Below are 27626 nucleotides of genomic sequence, written 5' to 3'. Positions count from 1 at the left end.
TCTGGGGGCTGTAGTAAAAAAAGTACATTTTCCAAGCTCTGAGAGCATGTTAAAAGAAATAAACCACTTTTAATATATATAGACAAAGGGCCCTTGCTATCACTGCTGTGAGGTTCCACAACTTCCCAGGGATAACAAAATCTGTGGGTGCTCAAGTCCCATTAAATACAATCCCAAAACGAAATGGCATCCCTTATATAAAATAGCGAAATCAAGGTTTGCTTCTTTAAAATCTTTTCAAGCCATGGATGCTTGAACTTGTGGATAATAAATCCATGGATATAGAGGGCCAACTGTATTTCATGTTCCTTACGCTGGCTCAGATATGTTTTACATTTCTAGTTTTTACTGCCTACATGCAGACATTTGTTGCTGTTTTCATAGACCATAATTTATAGTGCATTAGTTTTGTAGCCCTGAGCTCCTCCTTTTCTTTTCCTAAGGCAGGGCTGTAGCACATCTTTTATGGTGGGGTGGCAAAATGCTGTATAAAGCGCTGTTTTGGGGCTGTTTCTGTGGCCTCCCCAAGGGCCAACTTTTTTAAAAGATGATGATGATGATGATGATGATGATGATGATGATGATTTGCTTCAAGATGCCCCAGAATGAGGTTTAATAGATGTAGGATGTATTTCTACCATGTTTGGAGACCTCCTGGGTCCCCAGATGTTTTAAAAAATATATATTGTGAAAAAGATTTAATATTTTTTTGTCCTGAAGTGTCCTCTAAGGGGTATGGGAGGTGTTTCTTCCACATTTCAAGGGCCCAATTTAGCCCCCAGAGAAGCCTTTTTTTGATATACTGTAAGATGTGAACAGGAAGTGATTTCTACTCATTTCATGTTGTTTCCCTAGCTTTCCACAGTTGCCCAGCCCTGCTTTACATGTATAGTGGGACTTTGTTATCTGCTGGGGTTTGGTTCCAGAATCCCCCATGAATAACAAAATCTGTGGATGCTCAAGTCCCATTACATATAATGGCAGAGCAAAATGGTGTCCCTTATATAAAATGGAAAATCAAGGTTTGCTATTTGGAATTTATATATATATATATATATATATATATATATATTTGGAATATTTTCAAGCTGTGGATGCTTGAATCTGTGGATAAAAAATCCATGGATAAGGGGGGCTGAGTGTACAATGTGCCCTATTCAATCATTACCATAACCACATAAGAAAAGAAGAATTTTGCCTGAAATCTTGGACACCTCCTGCAAGCCAATGAGGGTTACAGATGGGGAAATGTACAACCTTCCACATGTTGGGTTATAACTCCCATCATCCCTCACCACTGCTATACTGGCAAGGACTGATGGGAGTTGCACTTCAACATCTGAAGGTTCTCCCACTTCTCCTTCCCTGTTACAGACAATGAGTTGGATGTAGTTATGATCTGATTCAGTATAAGACATCTGGCTTTGTTTCAGTGCAGACAGTCTGGCTTACATTAAGCTAGAGATCAATATTATATCTGAATATTGATGTCTAGCTTACAAATTGCATTTCTGAACAGATACTAAGACAAATTGAGACTTGGTGAAGGTTTGTGGTTTATGAAGCCAACAGCAAGTGTCTCAATGGAGCCACTGTCTATTCCGATTGGCAGCAGATTTCCAAGCTTTCGACCTAAGCACCACAGGAGGGTAAAACCCATCACCTAGGAATGGGTTGCCTAACTGCTGTCATCACAAGCAGAAAATGTACTGGGAAGGTGAAAAACTGCGGGAAGCAGTTTTGGAAAAGGGCTGCTCCACACTCTGCAACTGTAGCAGCAGAGAATCTATCTTCTAACTAAGAGCACCCTCTTTTAGCAATCCAAAAACGTTAGGAAATGGCCACTGACATTTTCTCTTCCAGCCCATGCCGATCCAGGAAATTAGCCTAACAATATTAAATCCGCTGCCAACACAAAGTTTTCATGTGCGCCTGTAACTAATTTTACTTAAATTTGTTACATATTTTTCTCATATTCCCTCTGAGGAGCTGAGAATGACAGAGGTGCGCGCATCTCCATTTTGCCTTCACAGCAATTTTGTAAGGCAAGTTAGGCTGAAAAAGAAGGATGCTGTGCTCCTTTGTACAATCAGTAATATGCCCATCCCTACATAGAGGGAGATGGAAAGGGCACCAGCACAACATAACAGTTTAATAAAAAAAAAAATGGAGGGCACAACAAAATCCAAAATCCACAGGCATGCAATACCTTTGTGACATCAGAGGGCAAAATGTGGACTCTCAACACTGTTTTGGCTTGTGTCAAGCTCCCCATTCCACCAAACCACATGGTTTGTCTCTTCCTGGGGTAAAATGAGTGCACAGGACTCATCCAAAGCCCTCCCTCATGAAAACCAAACCAAATCATTGTGGCTACTTTGGATTTTGACCCCACTCATCGTTTTCTACCCTGATACAGCTTGCAAACAGATTTGGACAATAAAAATGGTCACCAGAATATTAGAAGTTCTTTGCCCAGTTTTACCAGGACCAACTATAACTCCAAAATAGTGTGTAGCCTTGCAGTTTCTCCAGAACTCTTCATCAAGCACAGCAGGAAAAATTTATGGGAGAGGATGTATTTCCTCTCTATCTCAAGAGCATTTCCAGGTGATATCTACACTGTGACTTATCAAGCCTGCATTTTCCATCTTGGGATTTATTTAGGCCTGGAAAGATCTCATCTAGCCAAATTTTTGGGATCACATCAGGGACTGCTGCAGGTCTGGGGGTCACTTTTCTGTTCCAGTACCCTCTGGGGGCCCACATGAACGAAAAACAAAACAAGAAGTAGTTCGCTTCTGGTTCTCAAAAACTGTTATTTTTGTTCAATGTAACAGGGAGGCCTTGAAACTTTTTGTTGCACCTTGATGCTTCTAGAAGGAGCAATTCACTTTTCTCTTCCCCCTCCCCCTTTGGGGGGGGGGCAGAAAAAAAGACAGACTGGGGATTCTGGAGATGTTGAGAACCAGAAAAACATCCTTGGGGAGATGCAACCCCAGGACTGCACTTTGCCCAGCCAGCCCTGTTTTAAACCCACCAAGATTGATGAAAAGTTTTGAAGAACTGGAAAGTGTATACACATTATTATGAAATTACTGTTGGTACTAATCAAAGTATTGTCTGCCTGTGAATTTTAGATAACAGCTAAAAAGAATTCAAAGACATAGCCCTGTTAGTCTGGAAAATCAGTATGCAAAGGGATCTTGCAGCATCTTTGAGACTAATTGAAAGAAAGTTGGTAGCATGAGCTAGTCTTGAGCCTGCTTCTTCCAAATGCACCTGAGAAAGTAGGTTCAAGTCTATGAAAGCTCATGATACCAACTTCTATCTTTCAGTTAGTCTCAAAGGTTCTGCAATATCCCTTTGCAAGCTAAAAATAACATGAGCCTTTAGCTGGAATTGCATTCAGGACACACCAAAACCTGGTGTTAAATGCCATGTTGCATATAAATGTGCAAAAAAGTAATGCGCACACTATTATCAGAAGACAAGGTTGGAGCAGGGAATTTAATCTTTATATTCCAGGACCCTTTTCCTGCCCTACTGTGATCCTGAGGAAAATCCCACCACCAAAGCTGCTATTTGCATAGAGAGAAAATCCCCCATTAGTGCAAAGGTCTGGCCCGCTACACCCACACCCTGTCCCCTTTCCCACCAATTCCCTCCCCAAATCTTCCTAGAATTGGAAGATTCTTGCTGTCACCCTTTACATGCTCACACATATGTGTCCCGCATAGCTAGGCATGCAATGCAAGCAAAAACATACATGTCATGCTTGCCCCTCTCTTATGACAGGCCAGATGAAGAGACACGTAGGACTTGAGCATGTCATGACCTGTTAACATAGGTGTTTAATAGATCATGTGTTTATAAGAAATAATGCGTGCTGGAAAGTGCCCTGGTGGCATTGCACATGGCACTGATGGGCAGAATGATTGACATCACTGTCTGTGATGAAGTCACAACAGTTTTCAGGACAAAGAGGGCTGTGTATTGCAATGCACACAAAAACTCATACTTGAAATCTTTAAGGGAAAGTGGGGTGTTACTCTTTAAAACAAATAAATAAATAAATAAATACTTACATGTCACTGAGGTATATCAGAGCAAACTGTCATAAAGGATACCTCGCAGCTGAATAACATATAATCACATATGTAGGCATGAGGTTATAGGTCAGAAGAGATTGTGTGTATTGGTAACATGAACTATGTATTAAATTTACTGAAATAGCATGGTGTTAGAATATACTGCCAATTGTGCTTCTGGATAACAGTTGTTTCAATTAACCTGTGTGCAGTAATATTATACACATATTCAGCATGTTGCAGTATGTAAAACAACATCTATATATGTTGCATATTACGCATATGGCTTATACATTACTATGTGTCCCAAGCATATATCGTAGTCTATGTGGAAGTGACATGAGGTGCTAGTATGTGAGTAACCAATACCATTATATGGTAGACTGGAATAATATATGGAAGAATTATAAATGGTGCATATGCATGAAACAGACATGAAACAGAATATGCCATGCTTACAGCATGATTTATGTGGTGTAGCATGTCTGTAGCATATTAATGTATGTGTTGTATATTTCTGCAGCACATGTTGCATTTTGGAGCAGGATGTCTTAAAATATTTTGCCTGGCATGCACATGGAAAGTATGACACCAGATATGCTAGCATGATCTTTGCTAGCTCATTTGGCATACTTCCTGAAATGTATGTTACGGATACAGATAACAAGTCATCACGTGTGCTCTGTACATAGCATGCTCATCATGTTAGCATGTTATTTAATGTTTGTAGTATGTAACACAGACAGAGGCATTTCCCTCTAGAGTATCACATCACCAACAGGCAAAGCCCATTTTGTCAGCTGTAGAAATCTCCTCGTTTCTAATTCTCTCTGAGACAAATGTAGTTAAGGTGTATCTCTCCAAACAGAAGAACTGCTCTACCCTACAAGTAGCTGCAACTCAGTTAGACTACCCAAAGGCTCCCTGTATGAACAGGTGCCTCTAGTTCACATCCGAAAGGTTAGAGAAAATGGACCTTATTCTACATGGTGTGTGATGCCCTGCAGCCTCCTTTCCATCTGCCAGGCAGCTCCCACCTCAATACCAAGAGCAATGACACACTGAGTTTAGATTGAAAGCATTGCGCAGGGCTGACCTGCCTCCGAGGGGCGCTGGAGTTCACATGCCCAGCCAGTCTCAGGCGGTAATCAGAGCTGGGGACAAAGAAAGACACGAAGATCTGATCACACTGCGCTGGAAATGCTAAGCAGGAGAGCTTGTGCAAGCAGCATGAAGGAAAGTTCACATCCATTGTTGTGTACAAGAATGGTGACTAGGTTTGCAAGGAAATGATGCTCATCTATCCCCGTTTGCACACAAGGGGAAAAGGAAACACAGCACGTGCAAACTGCACATTCCCAGTGCTGGGCAGCACATTTTTAAACTGCACAGGCAGCACGAGCAAAGAGGAAATTTATATAGTCTAAGGATCACTTCACTTCTAATTTTCTATAGTGAAATTATTTGGGTGAAGCGATTGTTAAGAGGCAAAGAGCATCTCTCTTCTACTTGCATGTGCAAGTCTATTTAACTGTATGCACCAAGCAGCAGGTCGCAAATTGACCCCGTTTTGCATTTGCAGAAACAGGCTCACCTGCAAACAGACAACCCAGTACAAATGCAAACAAACAAACGGTTTTGTTGCATTTGCCGTATCCAGGTTTTGTCTGTGCAGATGGAGAGCAGAGCTTTCCTGACATGCAGCAATATTTGAACATGTCACCAGTTTCACACTTACCTCTTTTGTGCACGTATGCACATGTATGCACACGCAAACACACATACATATATAAATAAATGTGCTTTTCCAAATAAAATAAGAGCACCTTTACCTACTGTGTATTTGCAAGAGACTTTTCAAGTACAAAGAGCTGAGGTGCATAGGTTTTGATTGTGTATCCAAAGTAATTTGAACCGGGAAAGTGGCAGTTGTGACTTCTTTGAATATTGAGGAAAACTGGAATGTGCAAATGGGGAGAGCTATGTGCTCGCCGAATTTGAACTGGTGTTTTGTTTTGGGGAGTAACCCATCAGTTTAAGTGAGCACTGAAGTGGTGAGGATGGAAGACCATGTAGCCAATCCCAGGAAACATCTTAGGTGGGCTTCTAAGTAGTTGCTCATCTGAGCACCTCTGGTCAGTTAAGAATGACATCCAAGCAACCATATATAAGACCCTTGTATAAGCAGATGCATTTTTTTCCTTTCAGGCTGCAAATGGTTAGTACAACACAAGAAATCAGACAGGCTAGTAACTGGGAGGCATTAATTACAAAATAAATCACTTTTGTTGCTCCTCCCTTCCCTGCTCCTATCCCCATGCATGAGACGCTGGGATGTGGCCACAGAGATGTCAGCCTCATTCAAACGTCTATCACCGCCTTGCTGTGAAAAATAAAAGAAATGTCCCCCCGGGGGAGCATAACAAGTAGGCTGTGGTGTGTGGAGCAAATTACATACCTGGCTCACGCAGTCGGGGCGTTACGAGAATACAGGGTGGACCCTACAAGACGTATGAAATGGGGCATTAATTGGAATCAAATATTGGTGCAGCCCATCTCTGGGGAGAACACGAGGGGCGCCCATCTCCCTACCTTGTGCTTAACCCATGTGCTAAGAATAATCTATTCCTATGTCTCAGTTCTCTTGCCCTGTGCTTCTGCCCTAGTTCTGTGCATGTATCTACTATTAAAGCAAATCAACCCCTCTTCAATGGCATCTCAATTCCTCACTTCACACCATCCCTATTTATTTACTTTTTCATCGATGTTGATGTTCCATCCTCTCAGCAATATTCCGCTCCTCACTGTGCACTTTGGAACACAATTCCCCCTTCATTCCCTCCCGCCACATCTCAAATCCAGAACTATGGGGGTCCCCCATCGTGTTCCCTTCCGTGGACAGGCGCAATATTTGCCCTGAAAATGAAAACAGATAATAATGAAATAAAGCCACAAGCACATGGGACACTTGGGAGAGCAGGTGGGCAGGAGTGTTGTGAGGGTATGTATGTGCCTATAGGTGTGAAAGTTGGGGAGATGAATAGAAATGAAGAGCAATCACCCCTCCAAAGCAGCTAGAATCTGGAGCAACTGAAGAACTGTTTTGGGAGGGACTTGGTTTAACCTTTTTGTTCTCATTCCTAACTTAAAAGAAAGCTGCAGTCCTGTTCACCTGCTGTGGAATGTCCCATTCAACTCCACAACTGATGTATACGTTCAAATGGCTGGCTTGGGAATATATATCTACACATTTTCACTTTCATCCCTTCCTTGCCATTAACTCTCCTTTTCCTCTTCCCTTCCTTTGAAGGTTCCCACACTGTCAAGATTTAAGTTTTAAGCACCATGCCTTCTTTGTGATCATGACTCTGTTATGTCTCACAACTCTACAATGATTAAGAGGGAGGAGTAAGTTTCTAAACTATACTCCCAGATGGCATTTTTGGATTTGGAATGACTTTGGAATGCCTCACTCACTGATGTCTACATGGGATCTAGATGATGTTTTAGAAAAGCAAACTCTCAGGGACTGGCCCAGAGTTTCCAGTTTTTGTGAATAATCTCATGAAGGTGCAAATTCTCCAGTTTTTAGAGGCTCATCTCTAGGCATGGGAAAAGGGTTATTTGCAAATCTCCAGCACACCTAGGAGAGCAGCAGCTTGCTATGACCGGCAAAACCTAATTTATTTGTTGATGCAACTTGCAAAGACTCTGCAGGGGATCTATGTATTTACTTGGTTAGCTTCCTCCTCCCCTCCCAGTCCTTGTGACACTAGGGCTTGATCCTCTTCTGCATCCACTTTCTGGCTAGAAGCAGTATACTAGATTAAACATTTCTTATCATGTCTTCTAGTGGGAAGGAAAAATCCCTTCATTTTATCTTGATCTGGAAACAGCCCCATTGGCTAAGATTTCTGTTTTAATTTTCAAACACAAAAATATATTCTCTCTGTGTGTATGTGTTTGAATGACAAGCTGTGATCAACTATAATTGGTACATATGGCATAATGCTTAATGACATCACCAAAGGCCATCCTGGTCTCAGGTTTCTACCCCTAAACCTCAGGGTCCAGGATGATGCAGAACTGGCAACTCTAGTTATCTTCCATTTGCAGCCCTCCTGTGCTTTCCCTTCATTCTCTCTCCCCCCCCCCCCAGCCTTCTTATTTTCTAATCAGAGAAAACCCATGAAATCTGTAAGAAAAGCCTGCAAAGTACATTATAATTGTTTGCAATAGATGTCTCTCTCTCTAGAACAGAGGTAAGGAAAGTGCATCCCCCCAGATTTAGCATTCAATTTTTAAAAAGCCTCCTCATGTCATCTAGGAGCTGTGAGAGTCAATTTCACCAGGTATCTTGTTTTAGGGGCATAAGGGTGGGGAAGCATATTTTAAGGCCAAGAGAGGTTGGGGTTTTTTCATTTAGGAAATAAAGCCAAGTTGACTTCCTAGTTTTTAAAAAAATAATCTTTAGTGTGTCCATAAAAGTGTGGGGTGGGGAGTTAATGTTGTATTGGGAGTTCATTTCTGACCCCCAAAGATTCATCCCCAGAAAAGTTTAAATGTTTTTACAGGTGAAGCATGGCAGGCCTCCAAAGTTATTTGGGGAGCCAATTCAGACTTTCAATTCAGTCGTCCTTCCCTGGTCTAAAAGCATGAAGACACATGTTTGGCCTAACAGTGACACCTGATTATCAGTCAGAAGGTGAGTCTAGCCGAGATTTTAATCCAAACTTTATAAGAGTTATCTAATGTGATGAAACTATTCAAGAAGATCCTCCCTTAAAGTATGGACTAAATCCTGGAGCAGATTCACCACACTACTGATGTGCCATAGGTTGGTATCAGCATTATATTGTTATGCATTGGTGGTTAATAGTCCAGGAGGGCTGGTGGATGTTTCATCCATGGAAGAAAACACTCAGGATGTGGCCTCTTGGCAGGCAGTGGATCTCTCTATGCTTTTCAAAAAGAGATTCATTGGACCCTGAAGAAGATAACATTGTTCCTGAGAAAGAGGGGAAGCAGTGTGTTTAAATGAATCACAGCTGAAGTAGCAGAAATGGGCCAAGGTGAAGGTCCAATCTGCTGGCTACAGCAGTCTCCCCTTGGTTCCACTAATGCCTGGCTTATATATTTGTCAAAAAGAAAATAAGCCCTGCAACTTATACATCTCCAGTGCTCTCCCACCAAATGGAAATTAAGCCCTTTACAGTTTCAGGAAATGGGCAGTGAGTATAATAACATGTTGGATGTACACTCTAGTAAGGAATAACACTGACCTATGGAAAGTGTGTATGGAAAGTGTTTTCACTTTGGAAGCCAGGACTTTGCTTTGCTTTGTTTTACTTTCATGACAGAGGCATAGCTCACTCTGATCTTCAGTGGCAATTTAGCTTAGAGAAAAAGACATGGGGCGGGGGAGTGGTTAATGCGAAAATTTCTCTCTCCCCTTAATAAGGTCTATTCAAAGACAATTCAGGATAGTTTTTTGTGGCTTTTTCGGGCTATGTGGCCATGTTCTAGAAGATTTTCTTCCTGACGTTTCGCCAGCATCTGTGGCTGGCATCTTCAGTGAAATTGATGCTGCTAAACAAACTATAAATAAATAGATAAATAAAAATAATAGGACATATTGGCCTGTACCTACTCTCAGCTAGTCTTTACAGGAACACTACCAGAAATTAAGTTTGCAAGTCTAGATGCTGACGGCAGGAGCTGCAACAGTGGTGGCGACATTTGCACAGAGGTCAAGCAACAAACAGGACTGAATTGCAAGAATGGAAAATGGGGGGATGAGGGTGGAGGGAGTGACACAGGGCACCTACTTACCATTTCCCTGCATTCCAGGCATCCTACTCATGCTTCCAGGGGGCCGCGTTGGCATTGTAGTCATGCAGGTACCAGGATGTGGCAGAGGAGTCTGATGCTGGCTGCGGCAGGCGTCGGGCGCCTATGGGGCCCGGGTGTGGTGGGCAGTGGAGTAAAAGGAGGGATCGGGTGGGAGCAATGGATGGAGATGAAAAGGGGGTGGGGGTAGGAGAAACAGACAGAGGTGATGTGAGGAGGAGGCACTGAGGATGGGCATGTGATGACGCAGAGGAAGGCACAGCCATGAAGACCACCCACCCACCCCAACCGCCCTCCTCCGCACATTGAAATCAGGACTCACATACCCTCCATAATTTCACAGATGGAAAATGGGATGTGTGTGGCCAAGCAACATCAGAGTGTGGTCAAGATGGCAAAAGTTATCAGACTGAAGCAGTTTGCTTTTGCCTGGGCCTACTGGGAAGGGAAAGATCCTGTTTCCTCATTTCCTCTCCTTCCTGCTGAGAGAAATAACTGCAAACCACTTTTGCACTTTGAACTCAATTTGTGGCACCTGATGTTTAAGCTGAGAGTAAAAGGGCAAAGTGGAAGAAGGAGAGAGAAACTGGAATATTTTAATAGCAGTTGAAAGCATTGGACGACAAGAGGATCAACTGGGATTGTCCCTGTCGAATCAGGACAGTTGATGAATATGGACTCAGGGTGACCTGACTCTCTTCTTTTGGTACATTATATCTTAACTCACTAGCTGTCCTTGTGAAAAGTAAACTTGCACGTTGCAATGATTAGGACTGGAGAGAGGGATGGGTTCAAATGTGCACTTAATCATGAAGTTTGCTGGATAACACTGTCTAACATAATCTACTTCAAAGGATTACAATGAGGATAAAGTGGTATGACAGTCTATGCTGCCTTCTGTGGGAATGTAGGATATAAATGTAATATTTAAAATAAAATTAAAAAATCCTAACTCCGTGGTGGACAACTTTGAAAGTTCTAGGACCAGTTTTCCATACAGAGCACAGACCAATCTCAGGTTTTCCGAAATCCTCCCATCAAAACTGAAAGTGGCTGGAAATCTACTTCTGGTTTTTTAAAAAAATAATATTTCCCTACCAACCTCTATTAAAAAGAAACCAAGGCACATGGGGTTCCATTGACTTGGTTTAAAGGGAAATTGTGTTTGCAGGGGCATGGGTCTCCAAGTCTGGGGCTGCAAATAAAAAAAGGTAAAAACCATTTGGCTAAGAAGCCACATGAACCCATCCTCTATCAAAATTCCAAGATTTCTTCCATCATCAGTATTAAAAAAATTTTTTTCAGAGACCACCAACAAAACTAGGCTTCTGGTTTTGTGTGATAGTGAAGTTCATGTGGAGATCTGAGCTAAAATAAATTTAAAACAGATTTTTAAAAAAATATCCCTGTCCAAAATAATACATCTCAGTATGTGTTTTATAACTTTACCAATCCGTACCTATCTTCAGAAATGCAATTAAACTGTTAGTGAATTGTGAAAATGCACATCTGGATGCCAGCAAGAGTGCTCTGAGGCACATTGGGCAGTTCTGATGTGCATCAGATGCTCCCATTGTGCTCTGGTACTTGCTAGCTGGCATCCAGATCCACACTGGGATGCACCCCAATGCACACCAGTGCTTATTTCACATTCAGCCATGGAGCATTAGTCACTCTACTGGATACCATAGCTCAGTGGATGTCCTACGTTGTAACGTCATGGCAGACCCTTGGTGAATACAGATGCTGTGAAATTACTCAGTTCAAATTTGTGTACTCATTAGGCCTTTTATGACCAGTGTTCAAACCCCTGCTCTGCCATTAAAACTCACTGGGCGACTTTGGGCAAGTCACAATCTCTCAGCTTCAGAGGAAAGCAAAAGCAAACCCCTTCTGAACAAAACTTGCCAAAAAAACCCCACGACCTTAGGTTTTAGATAAGCTGAAAATGACTTGAAGGCACACAACAACAATAAAGTAGTAGTGTGGAGTAGTGGTTTCAGTCTTGAACTATGATTCTGGAGATCAGGATTTGATTCCCAGTTTTGCCATGAAACCCAATTGTGTGATCTTGGGCAAGTAACATGTTTTCATCCTCAGGGGAAGGCAATGGCGACTCTCTTCTGAAAAAACTCTTGCCAAGAAAACCCCACCATAAGTCAGAAACAACTTGAAGGCACAACAACAACAGTAACAAAAATACCAGCCCCTATAATTTTAATAGAATTTAGTATTCATTGTTGAATACTTCTATTAATGTTGTTTAATCAAGCTGTTACACTGTTTCCTTTTTTCCTAATGGTCCAAACTGGCAATTTGTTTTATAAATGCTTGCAGTAAGAGAAAGCCAGGTGATCTCCTCCTAAGTTCATCTTGATTTGAGGCAGAATATCTCTAGCAATACTTATCTTCATGACAACAATGTCACTGCTGTTTGGGGTCCCCCCCCCCCCCCCAGTCTTTGCTTATCTGAATCACCTGCCATTTTTAAAGCAGTGTTATCAAATAAGAAGAACGCTGGATTTAGAATGGGGAAATCAGATTCCAGTTTTGCAACTGAGTTTACAGAGTGAATGTGGACCAATTACAGTTTTTGAACACCATTAGTATTGTTATTGGGCTATTACCTCACTGGTTTATATCGATAAAAATGAGGATGCTGCCTTGTCCAGCTTGGATACAGGCCAAAATTATAATAATCTTTGGAACATTTTGTGTTATGGAACAATCTGTTTTTGACCAAAAGCCTGAAAAAGTTACTTTTTAAAATACTGTAACTTCCAGAACCTTCTAGCTGGCATTGCAGGGGGGGTGTTCCAGTAGTTGCACGTCAAAAAAAAATAACTTTGATCCAAAATGCACTGCAGAAATAATCCAATTTGAGACTGCTTTAACTGCCCTGGCTCAGAGTTAGGAAATCCTGGGAATTGTAGTTTATTGTGGCACCAGAGCTCTCTGACAGAGAAGGCTAAATGTCTCCCAAAATCACAGTTCCCAGAATTCCCTAGCATTGATAAGTGCAGTTAAATCAGTCTCAAAATGGGATTATTTCTTCAGTGTGTTTTAGACCTTTGTCAAACTCTTGTTTTTTAAACAGGAAGATTTCATCATGTAAATCTGGGGCCTGGTTCATGCAAACCTTCCACTAAACCTTTTTGACTAGTTCTGCTACTGTGGCTCATTTTCCCTAAAAAGCAACCTGAGATGCAGCTGCATTACAGAAATAATGCAGTTTGACCCTGCTTTAATTGCCATGGGTCAATGCTATGGGATTCTGAGATCTGCACTTTTGTGAAACATGTAGCCTTCTCTGTCTGAGAGCTCTGGTACCAAAAGAACTACAAATCCATAGCATTGAGCCATTGCAGTTAAAGCAGTGTCAAACAGCATTATTCCTGCAGTGAAGATGCAGTCTCCATTCATCTCCATTCATCAGGAATCAAATGCAGACCTCCTGTTTGGCAGGTGAGAATTCCACCACAGATCCAGCAACGGAGATCTGCAGCACTAAGCAGAGAAAGTGTCAGCCTGGAAACAAAGAAAACCTTCCTTCATTTCAATCAGCCTCATCTTGCCCAACATTTCTTTCTGTGGTGCAGATGGTACACTGCAGTCTCTCTGTGCTGGCCAGACTACCAGTGTCCTACATTTTCCACCAGCTGGGAACACAGCTTCCTTCATCCCAATGTGGAAATATCCATTATGTTCTGACCTGCAGGGAATATGGTAGGAGACTAGTGCAAAGGGCAGGACAGACCACTCCATCTCCTCATTGCATGATAAATAAATACCTTTTAAAACATTTTTAATATTCCATATTATATGCCAATGAGGCACCACACTCCTTAGCTTACTGGTTAGCATAATGGATAATTCAGCAGCCTTTGGCTTGGTTTCCTTCACTCTCTAGAGAGTTTTAATTTTTTTTCTCACAAACCCTTAGTCCTAGGTAATAGGAAATTTCCACTTGCATACATCTGGATTAACAATCATATGCAAATCATCAATGGCCTATTTCTCATTTTGATTTGCATACATTTGGATTAAGATACATGGCATGCTTAATTTCTAAGAGGTGTTAGGGCACAAGCCAGTCCAGGATCCTCCATTATCGGTTCTGGAAGTAGTGTACTTTAAGCTTAAATGTATAACAACAAGCTGTTGTTATTCAGTGATACACAGGAAGAAGTCTGCACATGCTCAGCCACCCATCTTTATCATCTTGATACATTTTTCAGGAGCGAACACTAGTTTTGCACTCAAATTCTATGGATTTGTCTTGACTCAAACCTTGAAAAAAGAGCAGCAGTCTTAAATCCAATGTGTCTTTAAAAAATCAGCATGCTTTAGGATTAATTAATATGAATATGAAAATAAACAATGGTCTTTCCATAACTCTCATATGCATATGTGAATAAGTATATGCAAGCAAATATGCACACACTTATGGCTTAATAAGTAAATACAGATAAGAAGTAGGTTAACCATGCCCTATGAGGAGCAATTTAGGGAGTTGGGTATGTTTAGCCTGGAGAAGAGAAGGTTAAGAGGTGATATGATAGCCCTGTTTAAACATTTGAAGGGATGTCATGTTGAGGATGGAGCAAGCTTGTTTTCTGCTGCTCCAGGGAACAGGACACTGAGCAATGGATGCAAATTACAGGAAAAGAGATTCCACCTAAACATTAGGAAAAACGTCCTGACAGTAAGAGCGGTTTGACAGCGGAACACATTCCTTCGGACTCTCCTCCTTTGGAGGTCTTTAAACAAAGGCTGGATGACCATCTGACAGGAGTGTTTTGATTGTGAGTTCCTGCATGGCAGGGGGTTGAACTGGATGACCCTTGTGGTCTCTTTTACCTCTACGATTCTATGATTCTAAAATGGCTGCTGGCCTGTCATCATGACATTTCCATATGTTTGACGTTTCCTGTAGGGTCTGAGATCTTGTGGGAGCCTAAATCTCTCACGAGAGGCTCTTCTCTCACCAAACGTAAGGTGGACCCTTCACTAGGCTTTTATCACATGTTCTGGCCAGCCTTGTGCTGGCTGGCAATAAGATTGTGAGGCTTCCAAATGAGCATTTCTCTGTGTTGGCCAGCCAGTCATTTGCTAATTGCTGGCTAAGGTTCATTAAGGAAAGAGAAAATGCACACAGTAGCAACTGATAGCCTACTTTGTAACTTGATGGTCCACTTGCTTCTAAATGCCAGATCAGACAAGAACTCAGTCAATGGGTTTCCAGTTTTAAGCAAATGTCCTACATCATCTGAAAGATTGGTAAATTTTATTATCACTTCTTTCTAATTGTCACCCCTGTACCTCTGATGGTCCCTTACTGTGGTTTTCAAAACCTGCCAAACCAATATTCAAGAGCCCTCCCTCTATTACATATTGATGATGATCCTATTTCATGGAAGGGGCATCTGCAGCTATTCAACTATCAATGTACTTACTATGTACTTAGCATTCCTCATCCTTGGGCAGGCTAGCATGGACTGATGGGAACTGGAATCCAAGAGAGCTACTGGTTCTCCAACTCTTTTATTATTTGCTTTTATCCTGTATTAGCCTATGCGCCAAGGATAAGCCAAAAGTGTATGTGTTCTTTTGGTTAGAAATATATTTGAAACAAATGAAATAATAATATAAGAGGATATCACAGTCCAAAATCTACCTTAACATAACTGCAGTGCCTGAAATTGGCCATCTGTTTGTTGCACAGTGCTTTTGGTGTTCATGCACAGGCATTCAGTTATAGATGATCTGACATATTTTTAGTCTTTTAAAATTGTTATTATCTATTATCTTAAATTGATGTTATTGTACACTGCCCTGAGATCATGAGATAAAATTTTAGTAAATAAATCAATACATTTCTATTCATGTACATTTGAGCCATGCTTGGAAAATCAACTTTTGGGATTACAACCCCCAGAATGTCCCAGACATTTGAAAGATTCTGGGAGCTGAAGTCCCAACAAGTCTCCTTTCCAAGCTGTGCATTTGAGACAAGATACACCTACTATCAGCTCTGTTTATAAAGGTAGATTTCCTAGTGAAGGAGCAACCCCATGAAGAATGTCAACACTGGAAACTCATTGCTAACAAAATGTTAAGAAAACATCCCCACTAAAGCATAACAAAGGGGGTACAGTGGTCTACTGGGTACGAGTAGCCAACTATAAGGATTCTGCTTGTTAAAAAGGGGCAATAGGAGTATACGGTATTATTAAATACACCCTTGAATCAGAGTTTGGAAAAATAACTATTTTGGAATACAACTCTCAGAATCCTGCAGCCAGCATGGCTATTGAGTACACAGATTTGAGGATTGCAAAATATATATAGTCCAAAGAAGTAATTCCTCTAAGCTCTGCCTGGAATCATCAACAACTGCAATGCACAAAGGCTCTGCAGTCAATGTGGAAAGGGTTCCTTCAAGGCAAGACATTTGAAAACCCTCAGCCTACCTCATTAAACTCATCTGATGAAATAAGCTATTGCCACAGTAAACCAGATCGTCTCTAGGGTGCCACAGCATTCTTTGTACTTCAATTAATAAGCATCAGCAATAGTTTCTCTCTTTCCGTCAACCCTATTTTTAGTCTACATTCATATGGATTAATTAGCAACTGTACATAAATAGCATGAGAGTCAGTGCAGGGTAGTGGTTTGAGTGTCAAACTAGGACTCTGGGAGAGTGGGGTTTGAATCCCCATCCACCCATGAAAACCCTCTGAGTGATCTTGGGTGAGTCTCATTCTCTCAGCCTCAGAGGAAGGCAATGGCAAACCCCCTCTGAACAAATCTTACTAAGAAAACCCTACAGTTAGTTAGCGATAAGTTGGAAACAACTCAAAGGCTTTCTGCAAGAACAAATGTAAACCATAGCTATTCTCCCCTACTAACCTTTTGTTTCCCTCACTTGTTCAACAGTCTCAAATCTATTTATTCTGAAGAAGCCTCATATGATTGAATAGGTGATCTCTCCATGTGATGCATGCATTGTGGCCTTAAATCGGGTTCTTTGTGAATTATGTTTATCCTGAAGCTGTGATGTGGTAAAATACTGTGTGGTATTTCAATTGCCTCATCACTTTATTCATGCTTGTCCAGACATCTTTTTAATCTGGTGGTAAAACTGCTTGTGGCATCTTGCCAAAGACATTTCCGCCTACACATGGGTTCCCAGGTGGCATCCCAGAATGCAGTGGGGGATCTCTGGGACCACAAAGAGAGAGACCTAAGAGCGGCAAAGAGGCTGGGAAAGGGAGGAATCTCTCCTGTCTGCTTCTTTATGTTTGCTTGGAGGACCAAGAAAGGAAAATGCAGTTAAAACCCAAAAAGAAGAAAGGTAGAATTTTTCTACAGTGCACACATACACCATGAGGCCAAGGGGTTAGTGTAATATTCCCCCTGACAGATGAGCATCAGTATGACACCCTACTTTCACAGTTTAGAAAAGTCACTTATTTGATCTATACCTCCCAGAAACTTCCAGCTAGTATGAACACTGACCATGCTGATTACAGGACTGTGGAAAAAGTAACTTTTCCCAGTCTTTGGACTAAGCAACTAGAAGATCAAATCATGGTCAATACAGGAAGAAGCAAAGGACAACAAAGCTCCTGAACTTTCAACTATTACACAGAACACTTTTAAGTTATTTGTGACATTGTATATCAACTTTAACACTGTGCACAGGGACAGTGTATAAAACAATATGTGAAGTGCAATGTTTAAGCCAATTATACAAAGAGACCTTGTCATACCTTTGAGACTAACTGAGCAAAAGAAAGTGTAGCAGAAGCTTTCATGGACCTGGGACCTGACTGCATGGGTCAAAAGGCTAATTTTCCCTTTGTTCTGGTGTTGCACTGTTCACATGACACATCTCCAAACAACCCCTGTTCTGGTGTGAGCAGTCCAGACAATATCTGACATGTTCTGTACCAGAACTGGAGTATAACACCTTTAAAATACCTTTCCTCCATTCTCATGCCATGGTGGCTGTCTGGATGGGTGCTCTTCTGAGCTGTCTGCACATCCACTGCTATGGGTTGCTTGCTTCTGAGCTCAGAAAGAGACACCCAGTCATGTTACTGTCACTGGGTGCCTTGTTCTGACCTCAGAGGTGAATGATCCATGGTGTTGGTGCATGTGCCAGGTGGCTCAGTGGGACACCCATGAAGACAGCTGCTGTGATGCAGGGGCATGCCAGGGCAGCTGTGGGGCCAGCATAAGCCAGGCTGCCCCCAGAGTATCCTGGCCTATACATATAGGGCCTTGGTCTACTTCCTCAGATGCATGGACTTCACTTCAACACCTCAACAGGGAAAATATTTCAAGTAAGAGTAAGAAGAGCTGCTTCTGCTGCAAAACTCTGTAGAATGAGATAAATATTTTATTTCCCACTCATCATTTACAGCAGCCCAGACTTTCTTACCTGTTGCCCTCCAGATGTGTTGGATTACAGTTCCCACTGGGACCATCCTAGCTGGTAATGATGGATCATACTCCTTGATAAGTGGCCATATAGGACTGCATAATTGGACTGCTAGTTAGGCGATGCTAATTTTTGAATCAGTCCTCTATAGCTGCCTTTTTAGAGCAAATTCATTTGCAACTGTTAGCCACTGATCATGCTTATCTTTATATCACAAAAACTTCCACTTGCTCATTTCTACCTATAACAAATTAGTCCCATGTTCCTTGCTAAGCCAAGCTGTTAATTAGCAGCATGGCTATCTTGTTATGTGCCTTCAAGTTGAGTGTGACTTATGTTGACCCTATCATAGGGTTTTCTTGGCAAGGTATATTCAAAGGAGGTTTGGCACTGCCTTCCTTTGTAGTTGAGGCAGTCGGATTTGACCAACGTTGTTGCTGTTGTTGTTATGTGCCTCCTAGTCATTTTCAACTTATGACAACCCTATCACAGGTTTTTCTTGGTGGGATTTATTCAGAGATGGTTTGCCCTTGCCTTCTTCTGAAGCAGAAAGAGAGTGACCTGCCCAAGGTCACCCAACGCCTTCTGATGGTTTAAAATACACACACCTTGTTTCAAGCACAGAATTATTAAAAATACCATATAAAATTACCTTCAGGCTATGTATATAAAGTGTATATGAAACATAAACAAATGTAATGTTTAGACTTGGGTCCCATCTCCAGAATGTCTCATTATGGATGTGCAAATATTCCAAGATAAAAAAAAAAAATTCCAAATCCAAAACACTTCTGGTCCCAAGCATTTCGGATAAGGGAGACTCAGCCTGTATAAAGCAAGTATTTATAAAACTGCAGATGGCAGGTGCCATCTGGATAGAGGTATTTCCCCCTTCTCCCTTATAAGATTATACCTGCTTTGACACAAACATCTACAAGCAAAGTATGCTTTTGCTTCAGAACTACACATATTCAAATTTATGCAAATCTAAATTATTATACTACTACAAAGCATATGGTTAATCAGCTAAGATTCCTTTAATCTTGGGCTCTTTACACAGCCGTGCTCTTCACACAGTCACTATTAGGTCAAGGGGGTCTGGTTGTACCCAGGCTTGTTTCCTAATTGAACAGCTAGAAAATCCTGCACCTGTTGGTAATAGGTTCTCATACGATTTTACATAACACAGAGACTCAGGATTATTCTACAGCAGTGTGAAGACAGTAGGATGAGAGCATACCTTCCATTATTTCACAGATGAAAACCAGGACTTGGCATGTGGCCAAGCAGCATCAGAGTGGAGTCAAGATGGCAAAGGTTATTAATGAGGAAGAAAATACAAGCTAGGAGAGGCTGCAGCAGTTTGCTTTTGCCTGAGCCTGCTGGGAAGATCAGGATTCTGCCGCCCCTTCTCCTCTCCCCTTCAAGTGCTGAGTTAACTGAGTGCAAACTAAGTTTTCACGTTGAACTCAATTTGCAGCAACTGAAGTGAGCTAAAGATGAAGAAGGAAAGTGGGAGAAGTAGAGGGAAACTGGAAAATTTTAAACGCAGATGAAAAGTGGGGCTACGGAGACTTAACCAGGACTGTCCTTGCCAACCTGGGACATTTGGAAGATATGCTAAAACTGGTGGTTTGAGAAAAAACTTGACTCAAAATATATTGTGCTCCCCTTAAAAACCTGCAGAATTTTGATCTCTAATGGATAAATCAATCTGATTAACAGATTGCCATGCTAGGGGATCCTCAATTAACTGGACAAACTTTTTTTTAAAGTCGTAATTTTACTATAAAACTGGAGATGGAAGTTACCATCAGAAAAGGCATTCATACTTTACTCACACACAAAAGAAACTGCTTCTTATAAGCCAGTGTCTTCTCAGTCAGGTGTATGCACTCAACATCTAAAACTAAAGGAATTATCCTTTCTTTCTTCAAAGCTATTCTTTTTACACATATGAAAACTGATTTTGGAAATTATAACCAATTAACTAATCAATTAAAAGCTATTTGATTAGTCAACTAGGATTTTTCAAAAACTGGATAACAAGAGCTGAATTCTGCTGGACGATTTCTGAGCATTTCAAAAGTTTGCATGCTGCTACAGTTATGCCAACACAAGTCAGCTCAATAAAGTCATCTCACACCTAGGCCTAAACTTATTTTATATCCGAAAATCCGTGGACCAGAAACTCAATTCTCAAGATCTGGGCCTAATGACAAGCAGCAAGTCGACAAGACATTTCTCCCCTGAGCTCCCCGTATTGCGACTTGCCCACTTCTTGCCGATTCTCCCTGCTGCGTTAACACCTCGAACATCTGTCATGTTCTCTCCCTCGGTGGAAGTAAATACCTCGTCAGCTTTCATTTGCTGCTTCCTCCTGTTCGCCCGCTGTGACAGGCACAACCTTGTCCCTGTTCAAGAGGCTGCCTGCTGCTAAGATCAGCTTCCGACAGATGCTCGACCAGCAGTTATAAAATGCACGGGCATGCTGTTGATGATCTCTGTCCAGAGGGATCATGTTCTCTGATACCTTTCCACAGTGAGATGGGCAAAACTAAGATTGGCTCTCTCCTAATTTAGAACAGAGGAATAAAAATGAACAAGTGGAAAGCAAGAGATACCAAGCCCTATAAGAAATACTGATGGATTTCTGGAAACACTAAAATTAGATTTATTGGTGATGGCATATGTTGTTTGCCTTCAAGTCACTTCTGACTTATGGCAACCCTAAGGTGAACTTTATCGTTGGGTTTTCTTGGTAAGAGTTGTTTGGAGGAGGTTTGCCATTGCCTTCCCTTGAGCCTGCAAGAGTGTGACTTGCCCAAGTGGGTTTCATGGCTGAGCTCGAAATCGAACCCTTATCTCCAGAGTTGCAGTCCAACACTCAAACCACTACGCCACACTAGCTCTCACTGGTGATGGCAGAATATTTAAAGTACAAATCTTAAAATTGTAAGAACCTTCATGTTAACTACTGCCCTGAATGACAGTAAAAAAAAAAAAAGATCCACCTATAATAAGTTTTCGCATTTGTTTTTGTTCATACAGTCAAGGTAATTTTTTTTTAAATGTAAAGCTTTTGAGTGCCATTTTTAATATATGTCAATGATTGTGAGAACCCATTGGTTGATTAATAAATGACATTAATTGATTGTGACTTCCAAAACTGTTGTTCTTCCAGTCTCTTGTTTTTAAAAAAATCAGTTTCTGGTTCTGGATTTGAAATTTATTTAAAAATCTAACCAGACAGATTCTTACTACTTGACAGCTAGAAGGGCCTGGTGCAAAAGCAGCTTTCAACTGATAGAGGAAGAAGTTTCATATGCTAGACTGCTCCTTATTACTGTATGCGCCAAGATTCACCCACACATATGATCTAAGGGACATATGTGTGTTTTCCACACGAGTGCTAAATATTTATTATCCTGTTTCTGTTAGATGAGTAAAGATGAAGTCTGGTCAGTTGTGGGCCCAAGACTCACTTTTTCTATTCACAGCAATTAAAATGGATACTACCACTTGAAAAGTGAGGCAGCCACTGGAGTCCGCAAATGTTGAGTGTCATGAAAGGGCAGAAACTGATAGCTATTTTTTAACTTTTAGGGTTACTAGAGTGAAAACTGGAGAGGACTTCTGTGCCTTTAATGGTAGAAGAGGGAATTTCAGCAGATGTTGCTTGTTACCTGGTTGCATGACAAGAAACACCTGCTGAAATTCCCTCTTCTACACCGCCATTAAAGCACAGGAGCCCTTTCTACATTCTAGATTTCTACATCCAGGGAGGGAGAGTAATACTTGTGGGATCTTGTGCCTTACATATTAATACAGCATGTCTTTCTTTAGATACTATGTAATTTAACATGGAGGGAGCCAGGAAAATGTCTTGAGCCAGCCCTAACTGCAGGTTGGGGTGGGATGGGAGAGCTTTCTAACATTTTATTACAAATTCCTTGCCCTCATAATGACCACAAATTAAATCTCCTTCCTCTGACCTCTGCTTCTCGCTTTAGCTTTCCTCAAAATACAGTCTCAGAAATATGAAACGCAACTACAGCTGAACGGTGTGGGACAGAATGATACATATATGAGGAAAAGGTGGTGCAATGAGGGAGACTGATGGAAGACAAGATCCAGAAAGCAGCATACCTATAGCGAGTGCACATAGGAAACACAACATGGTTGAACTGGCAATCTAAGCAGTGGTGACAATAGTGGGGGAAGAACTGGAAAAGCTGGGGTGGAGAGCATACTTTTCCCTCTCGCCAGTTTGAACTGAAATTGCTCAAAGGTAGAGCAATTACTCAGGCACCAGAGCGTTCAGTTCCTTGACCAATGTGGGATGTTGCTAGGGAGGCAAAGTGGGCAAATAGGAGACCTCTGGTTGCTAGGACACCATCTATCCCATTTTGATCTGCCCTGATCTTATTCCAAAGCATCCATTTTCCCACAGCTTGATCATCAGCATTTTTAACAACAACAAAAAACCTCAGAAATGTGGCAACTCTAGTTTTTGCTATGGCAAGGATTATGGTGTTGGTGATGAGATGGTGAGGGTGAAAGTTGCCATACAGTTGCCCTACACATTTAGTTACAGTTACAGAGGTTTTTTTTGCGTACAGCGGGGAAAATGATGTGAATGTATGTACCTTTTCGGATGTTCCCATCGGGCGATTGTCCAAAGTCCCCTGTAGAGAGGAGAAAACAGGCTCGGTCGCGGTTGTAGCGCTCCCGGCCACCAGGCGTGACAGGCGACTTCTCTTCAGGTGACAGGGCCTGGTCAATGGTAGGACAGTCCTCATTGGCCAATGCTGCATTTGCAGCATCACCATTTTGCTTGGAATCTGAAAGAATTAGAGGGAAGTAGAAAGGAGAAAGAGGAAAAAGTAAGGAATTCGTAAGAAGATACGACAGACTTTCAGAGCCATCCTACACAACTAGTAGTTCATTTCCATAGAATTTGCACTTCTAAAACCACTGGCCTCCATTTTCACCAATCATCCTCTGAAAAACTGTTACACCTTTCTAGATTAGAACAATGCAGAACAAGAGGAGGCATAATAATAGAATCATAAAATCACAGAGCTGGAAGGAGCATCTAGTCCAAGGTAGTTGCTGTTGTTGTATACTTTCAAGTTGTTTCTGACTTATGACGCCCCTAACGTGAACCTTTCATGGTGTTTTGTTGGCAAGGTTTGTTCAGAAGAGGTTTATCATGTCTTCCTTTGAGTCTGAAAAGTGGGACTTGCCCAAGGTTTCCATGAGTGAGTAGGGATTTGAAACCTAATCTGCCAGCATCCAAACCACTACATCACACTGGCTCTCATCTAATCAATAGAAGGGAATAAAAATTATGCATCCTGCAGAGAAGGTGGGTAGGGAAACTTCCTTCCCCCCCCCTCTCATACTAGCCTCATACTATGAAACATAAAGGTGAGACAACTCCTTCTCACAGCACTTAATGAAATTATGGAACCTTTCTACAACAAGATGTAATGATGGACACCAACATGGGTGGCTTTAAAAGAGGAACAGACAAATTCATGGAGGATAAGTCTTATTATTGGTATGAATTATGGTGGCTGGACAGTAGGCCCTGGGTATCTGTTGCAGTTTGGGTCCAGAATCCCCCATGAATAGCAAAATCTTTGAATGCTCAAGTCCCATTAAATGCCATGGCACAGTAAAATGGTGTTCCTTATGTAAAATGGCAACATCAAGGCTTGCTTTTTGGAATTTACATATTTTTAAAATATTTTCAAGCCATGGATACTTGAACCCATGGATACAGAGGACTGACTGTATATTACCACCCATGTCCCAGGTAGCCTCTGAATACCAAAAGGATGCTACTGTTCTTCTTTCCCATTTGTGGTCTGTCTGTAGCCACCTGGTCATCCACAGTGGGAACAAAATGCTGGACAAAGTAGACATTTGGTCTGATCCATTATGTTTTTAGAGCTGCAATACACTTTGAGGGAGCAGTGGAGTTCTTAAGTTATTCATGCAGGCTGGCTTGTGAAAACTCAAATTAATGTTCTCCTAATATGAAGACTTCATACCATTTTTCACATTGATGGATGCTGCTGGAGGTGCCTAGTTTTATATCTTACAAAGACTTTGGCAATTTAATACTTTTAGTGGCTTAAAACAAATCTTTTATTATCTATTTCAGAATATGCAGATTTCAGAAAATTTGGCCAGTTTCAAACCTTTGTCCAAAATTAATGTGAATGGTATACCCATGTTGTAGAGCAAATGGGTGTTTAACTTTTTTCCAATTGCAATTACCCATTTTGTCCATACCTGTTCAGTTCATGCAAATTAATTATCTAGTTACTCACCCAATTTCCACTTACAATGATTGTAATTAAAGAGTGGGTTATTGTATAAGTTTGGGATAGTGACAGTGCTCTTACAGGGAATAATGTAATGCTCTGTAAGGTCTAGGAATGTCTGCAAAATATTTTGAGTGTTCTTATAGGGGAAGCCATGATAATAGACTACTCTATATTTCACAGATGAAAACCACGACAAGTGAGGCCAAGCAACAACAGAGTGTGGTCAAGATGGCTATAGTTATTAATGAGGAAGAAGAGACAAGTGAGAAGAGGCTGTGTCGGTTTGCTTTTGCCTGAGCCTACAGGGAAGGGCACAATTCCACTCACTCACTCCTGCTGAGTTAATTGTCTCCAAACTAGTTTTGCACTTTGAATTCACCAGCAACTTAAGTAACAGGAAGACAAAGGGGGAAAGTGTTGCAGCAAGAGGAGAAAGTAATTTTACGGTAAACAAAATAAACTGTGAGATGAAGAACTCTGATTTTGAAAAACTATTTAAAAAAATTCAGAAAGGTCCCAGAATGATGCTGATATGGAAAATGGCAAATGTGAAAAATGTCTTTCAGGATGAGAGGATCCCAGCTCGACCATGTAAATTTACAGGGTGACCTTGTGCAAGTCACACTCTCTCAGCCTCAGAGGATGGTAATGGCAAACCTCTGAAAAAACAAGCCATGAAAACCCCATGATAGGTTCACCTTAGGGTCTCTCCATAAGTCAGAAACAACTTGAAGGAACACAATAACAACAAGCCATCACAAACACTTATCCGTCAGATATTCAAGACACTTTTGTAATGTTCCACGCATACACTTGCAAAAGCAAAAGACATGGGGAGCTAAGGAAGAATCACATTTTCATGGTGACACAATACAGACAGTTGAGAACTGGCAATACAATAATGATGAAACAGATATGAAGAAAGGCATCTGGAAGGATCCTGTGCTACCAGGGTGACCAGACATCCTCATTTTCCAGGACATGTCCTACATTTCAGCCGTATGTCCAGGAGGAATTCCAAAATATCCATTCTGAGCAGGACTAAGAATCGTAAATTTATATTTGTAGCTTGTATTTGGTAATGTCCTACGTTTTTCTTGAATGTCCCACATTTTAATAGTGCCTTCTCCTCCTTTGCAGATAGGACATCTGGTCACCCTGTGTGCCATTAATAATCAACATCTGAGCGCATATTGCTCCCTGTCATTTCCCCATTTATTGCTATTGTTACTCTGTTCTGCAGTAGACAGGATGGACAATTGCTCCCACTCCTTCTGACATTTCCTAAAAATGTGACAACTGCTGCATATATTCCTGTCCCCCAATCTTTTCCTGTACATTAATGGATGCCATACTTTCTGCCTCCAGGGACTCTTTCTACATCAATTTGTTGGCTGAGTAAATGCTGAACATCTCTGTGGAATCCCTGTGTGTCGCCAAAGATCTTCGCAACAGTTTGAAAACCACGGCTGAGAGCTAAATGTACTTGGTTCCTTTGGCCTTTCCTCATAAGATTTGCGTACTTGATCTTTTAGCATCTTTGTAGCTCTCCAGAATCTCTTGTCAACCTCCTTCTTAAACTGTTGTGTCCAAAGCTAAACAAAAGTCTCCAAAAGAGGAATAAGTAGGCCCAAATAAAATATTTAGTATTTCATGTTTTTTCTCTCTCACAAGGGCTATCAAGCTCACTTTGGCAAGGTTTAGAGAAGTGACAAGGGGCGAAATATTTGAGTGGTTCCAAAAGAGGTAGGATATCTCTGAAATCGATCCCCTTCAATGTGGATGTGGGGAAAATAATCTTAAGTGTTGCCATGGTGAAATGGTTATGATGGTGTTAAGAATGTCCAATTTGGTTTCTTCAACAAATTTGAGATTTCAGACAACAGTGGGCTCTTCGTATCTGCTGGGGTTTGGTTCTCGGACCTTCCTTGGATAGCAAAATCCGTGGATGCTCAAGTCCCATTAAATACAATTGCATAGTAAGATGGTGTTCCTTATATAAAGGGTGGGGGTGGGGGGGAATCAAGGTTTGCTTTTTGGAATTTATATATTTAAAAAACATTTTCTAACGGTGCATGCTTGAATACGTGGATAAAAAAACCCTGTGATTATGGAAGGCTGACTGTACTTGCAATTCCTGTGAGTGTCCTTGGAAGAAGGAGAACCTCAACACTGGTCAGCCATGAAGCATCCAAACTAAGTGACTCTGGGCCTCTATCAGGACTTGAACAAACAGTGCCATTTTATGAGAAACAATTGTGCACTTATGATTCATCCCTCAAGGCCATGCCTCCATTGTATGGACACTGCATTTCCCCTGCATTCAAAGCACAAAGCACAGTACTGCTAGGGAAACAGAATTTTCTGTGCTTCCCAGCCAATAATGCCATCTCAATTTAGATTACTGCATATTCTGTGGTCACTTGGATGCTGACTGGATCCTCTCAGTGACATGACAGAAAAGAGACCCAATTTTTGATGTCAGGTTTGTGTTTTAATTTCCCTTTCCCTTTAGTTCTTTCTAGAATAAGCACTCCCTGAATTCTCATTTACATTTTTGTTTTTAAGTTGCCAGCATGATGAACAAAAGTAGTGGCCTGCCTACTGGAAGGTTCAGTTAGGAAATAACTTTTCTTTTTTTGAAAATGTGAGTGTCCCTTTCCAGTGCTGATGCACACAGCTCTTCAATTGCTAAATCTGCACTGCAGAAATAATGCAGTTTGACACCACTTTAACTGCCATGTCTCCATGCTATGGAATCCTGTGATTTGTAGTTTGTTGTGGCACCAGAGCTCTCTGACAGAGAAGGCTAAATATATTAGAAAAGTACAAATCCCAAAATTCCTTAGCACTGAGCCATGGCAGTTAAAGCGGTTCAAACTGCATTAGTTCTGT

At 41.3% G+C, this 27626-nt stretch overlaps 1 protein-coding gene across 8 annotated transcripts in view; it reads right to left on the bottom strand.

The window, feature by feature from the left end:
- The window catches only part of LOC149303604 (voltage-gated potassium channel KCNC1-like), a 71405-nt gene that overhangs the window by 17246 nt on the left and 26533 nt on the right, over window positions 1-27626 (bottom strand). Inside the window, exons 3-6 of one of the 8 annotated variants that reach the window (XR_016271962.1) lie at window positions 23040-23234; window positions 6550-6592; window positions 5188-5245; window positions 4089-4137 (exon numbers count right to left, since the gene is read on the bottom strand). Coding sequence is in view for 4 of the 8 variants with exons in the window: in XM_089480130.1 (XP_089336256.1) it covers window positions 9947-10044; window positions 23040-23234 (293 nt within the window). In the remaining 4 variants the exon portion in view is untranslated. Of the gene's footprint in view, window positions 1-4088; window positions 4138-5187; window positions 5246-6549; window positions 6593-9923; window positions 10045-23039; window positions 23235-27626 lie in introns of those variants that run through there. The other 7 variants (XR_016271960.1, XR_016271959.1, XR_016271961.1 and 4 more) reach the window with 7 other exon arrangements.

This window comes from Sceloporus occidentalis, unplaced genomic scaffold (genome assembly GCF_023333645.1).
Source record: "Sceloporus occidentalis isolate IW3139 unplaced genomic scaffold, rSceOcc1.0.p SCAF_14, whole genome shotgun sequence".
Classification (NCBI taxonomy): Eukaryota; Metazoa; Chordata; class Lepidosauria; order Squamata; family Phrynosomatidae; genus Sceloporus; species Sceloporus occidentalis.
This window is presented reverse-complemented; position numbering and strand designations above follow the sequence as displayed.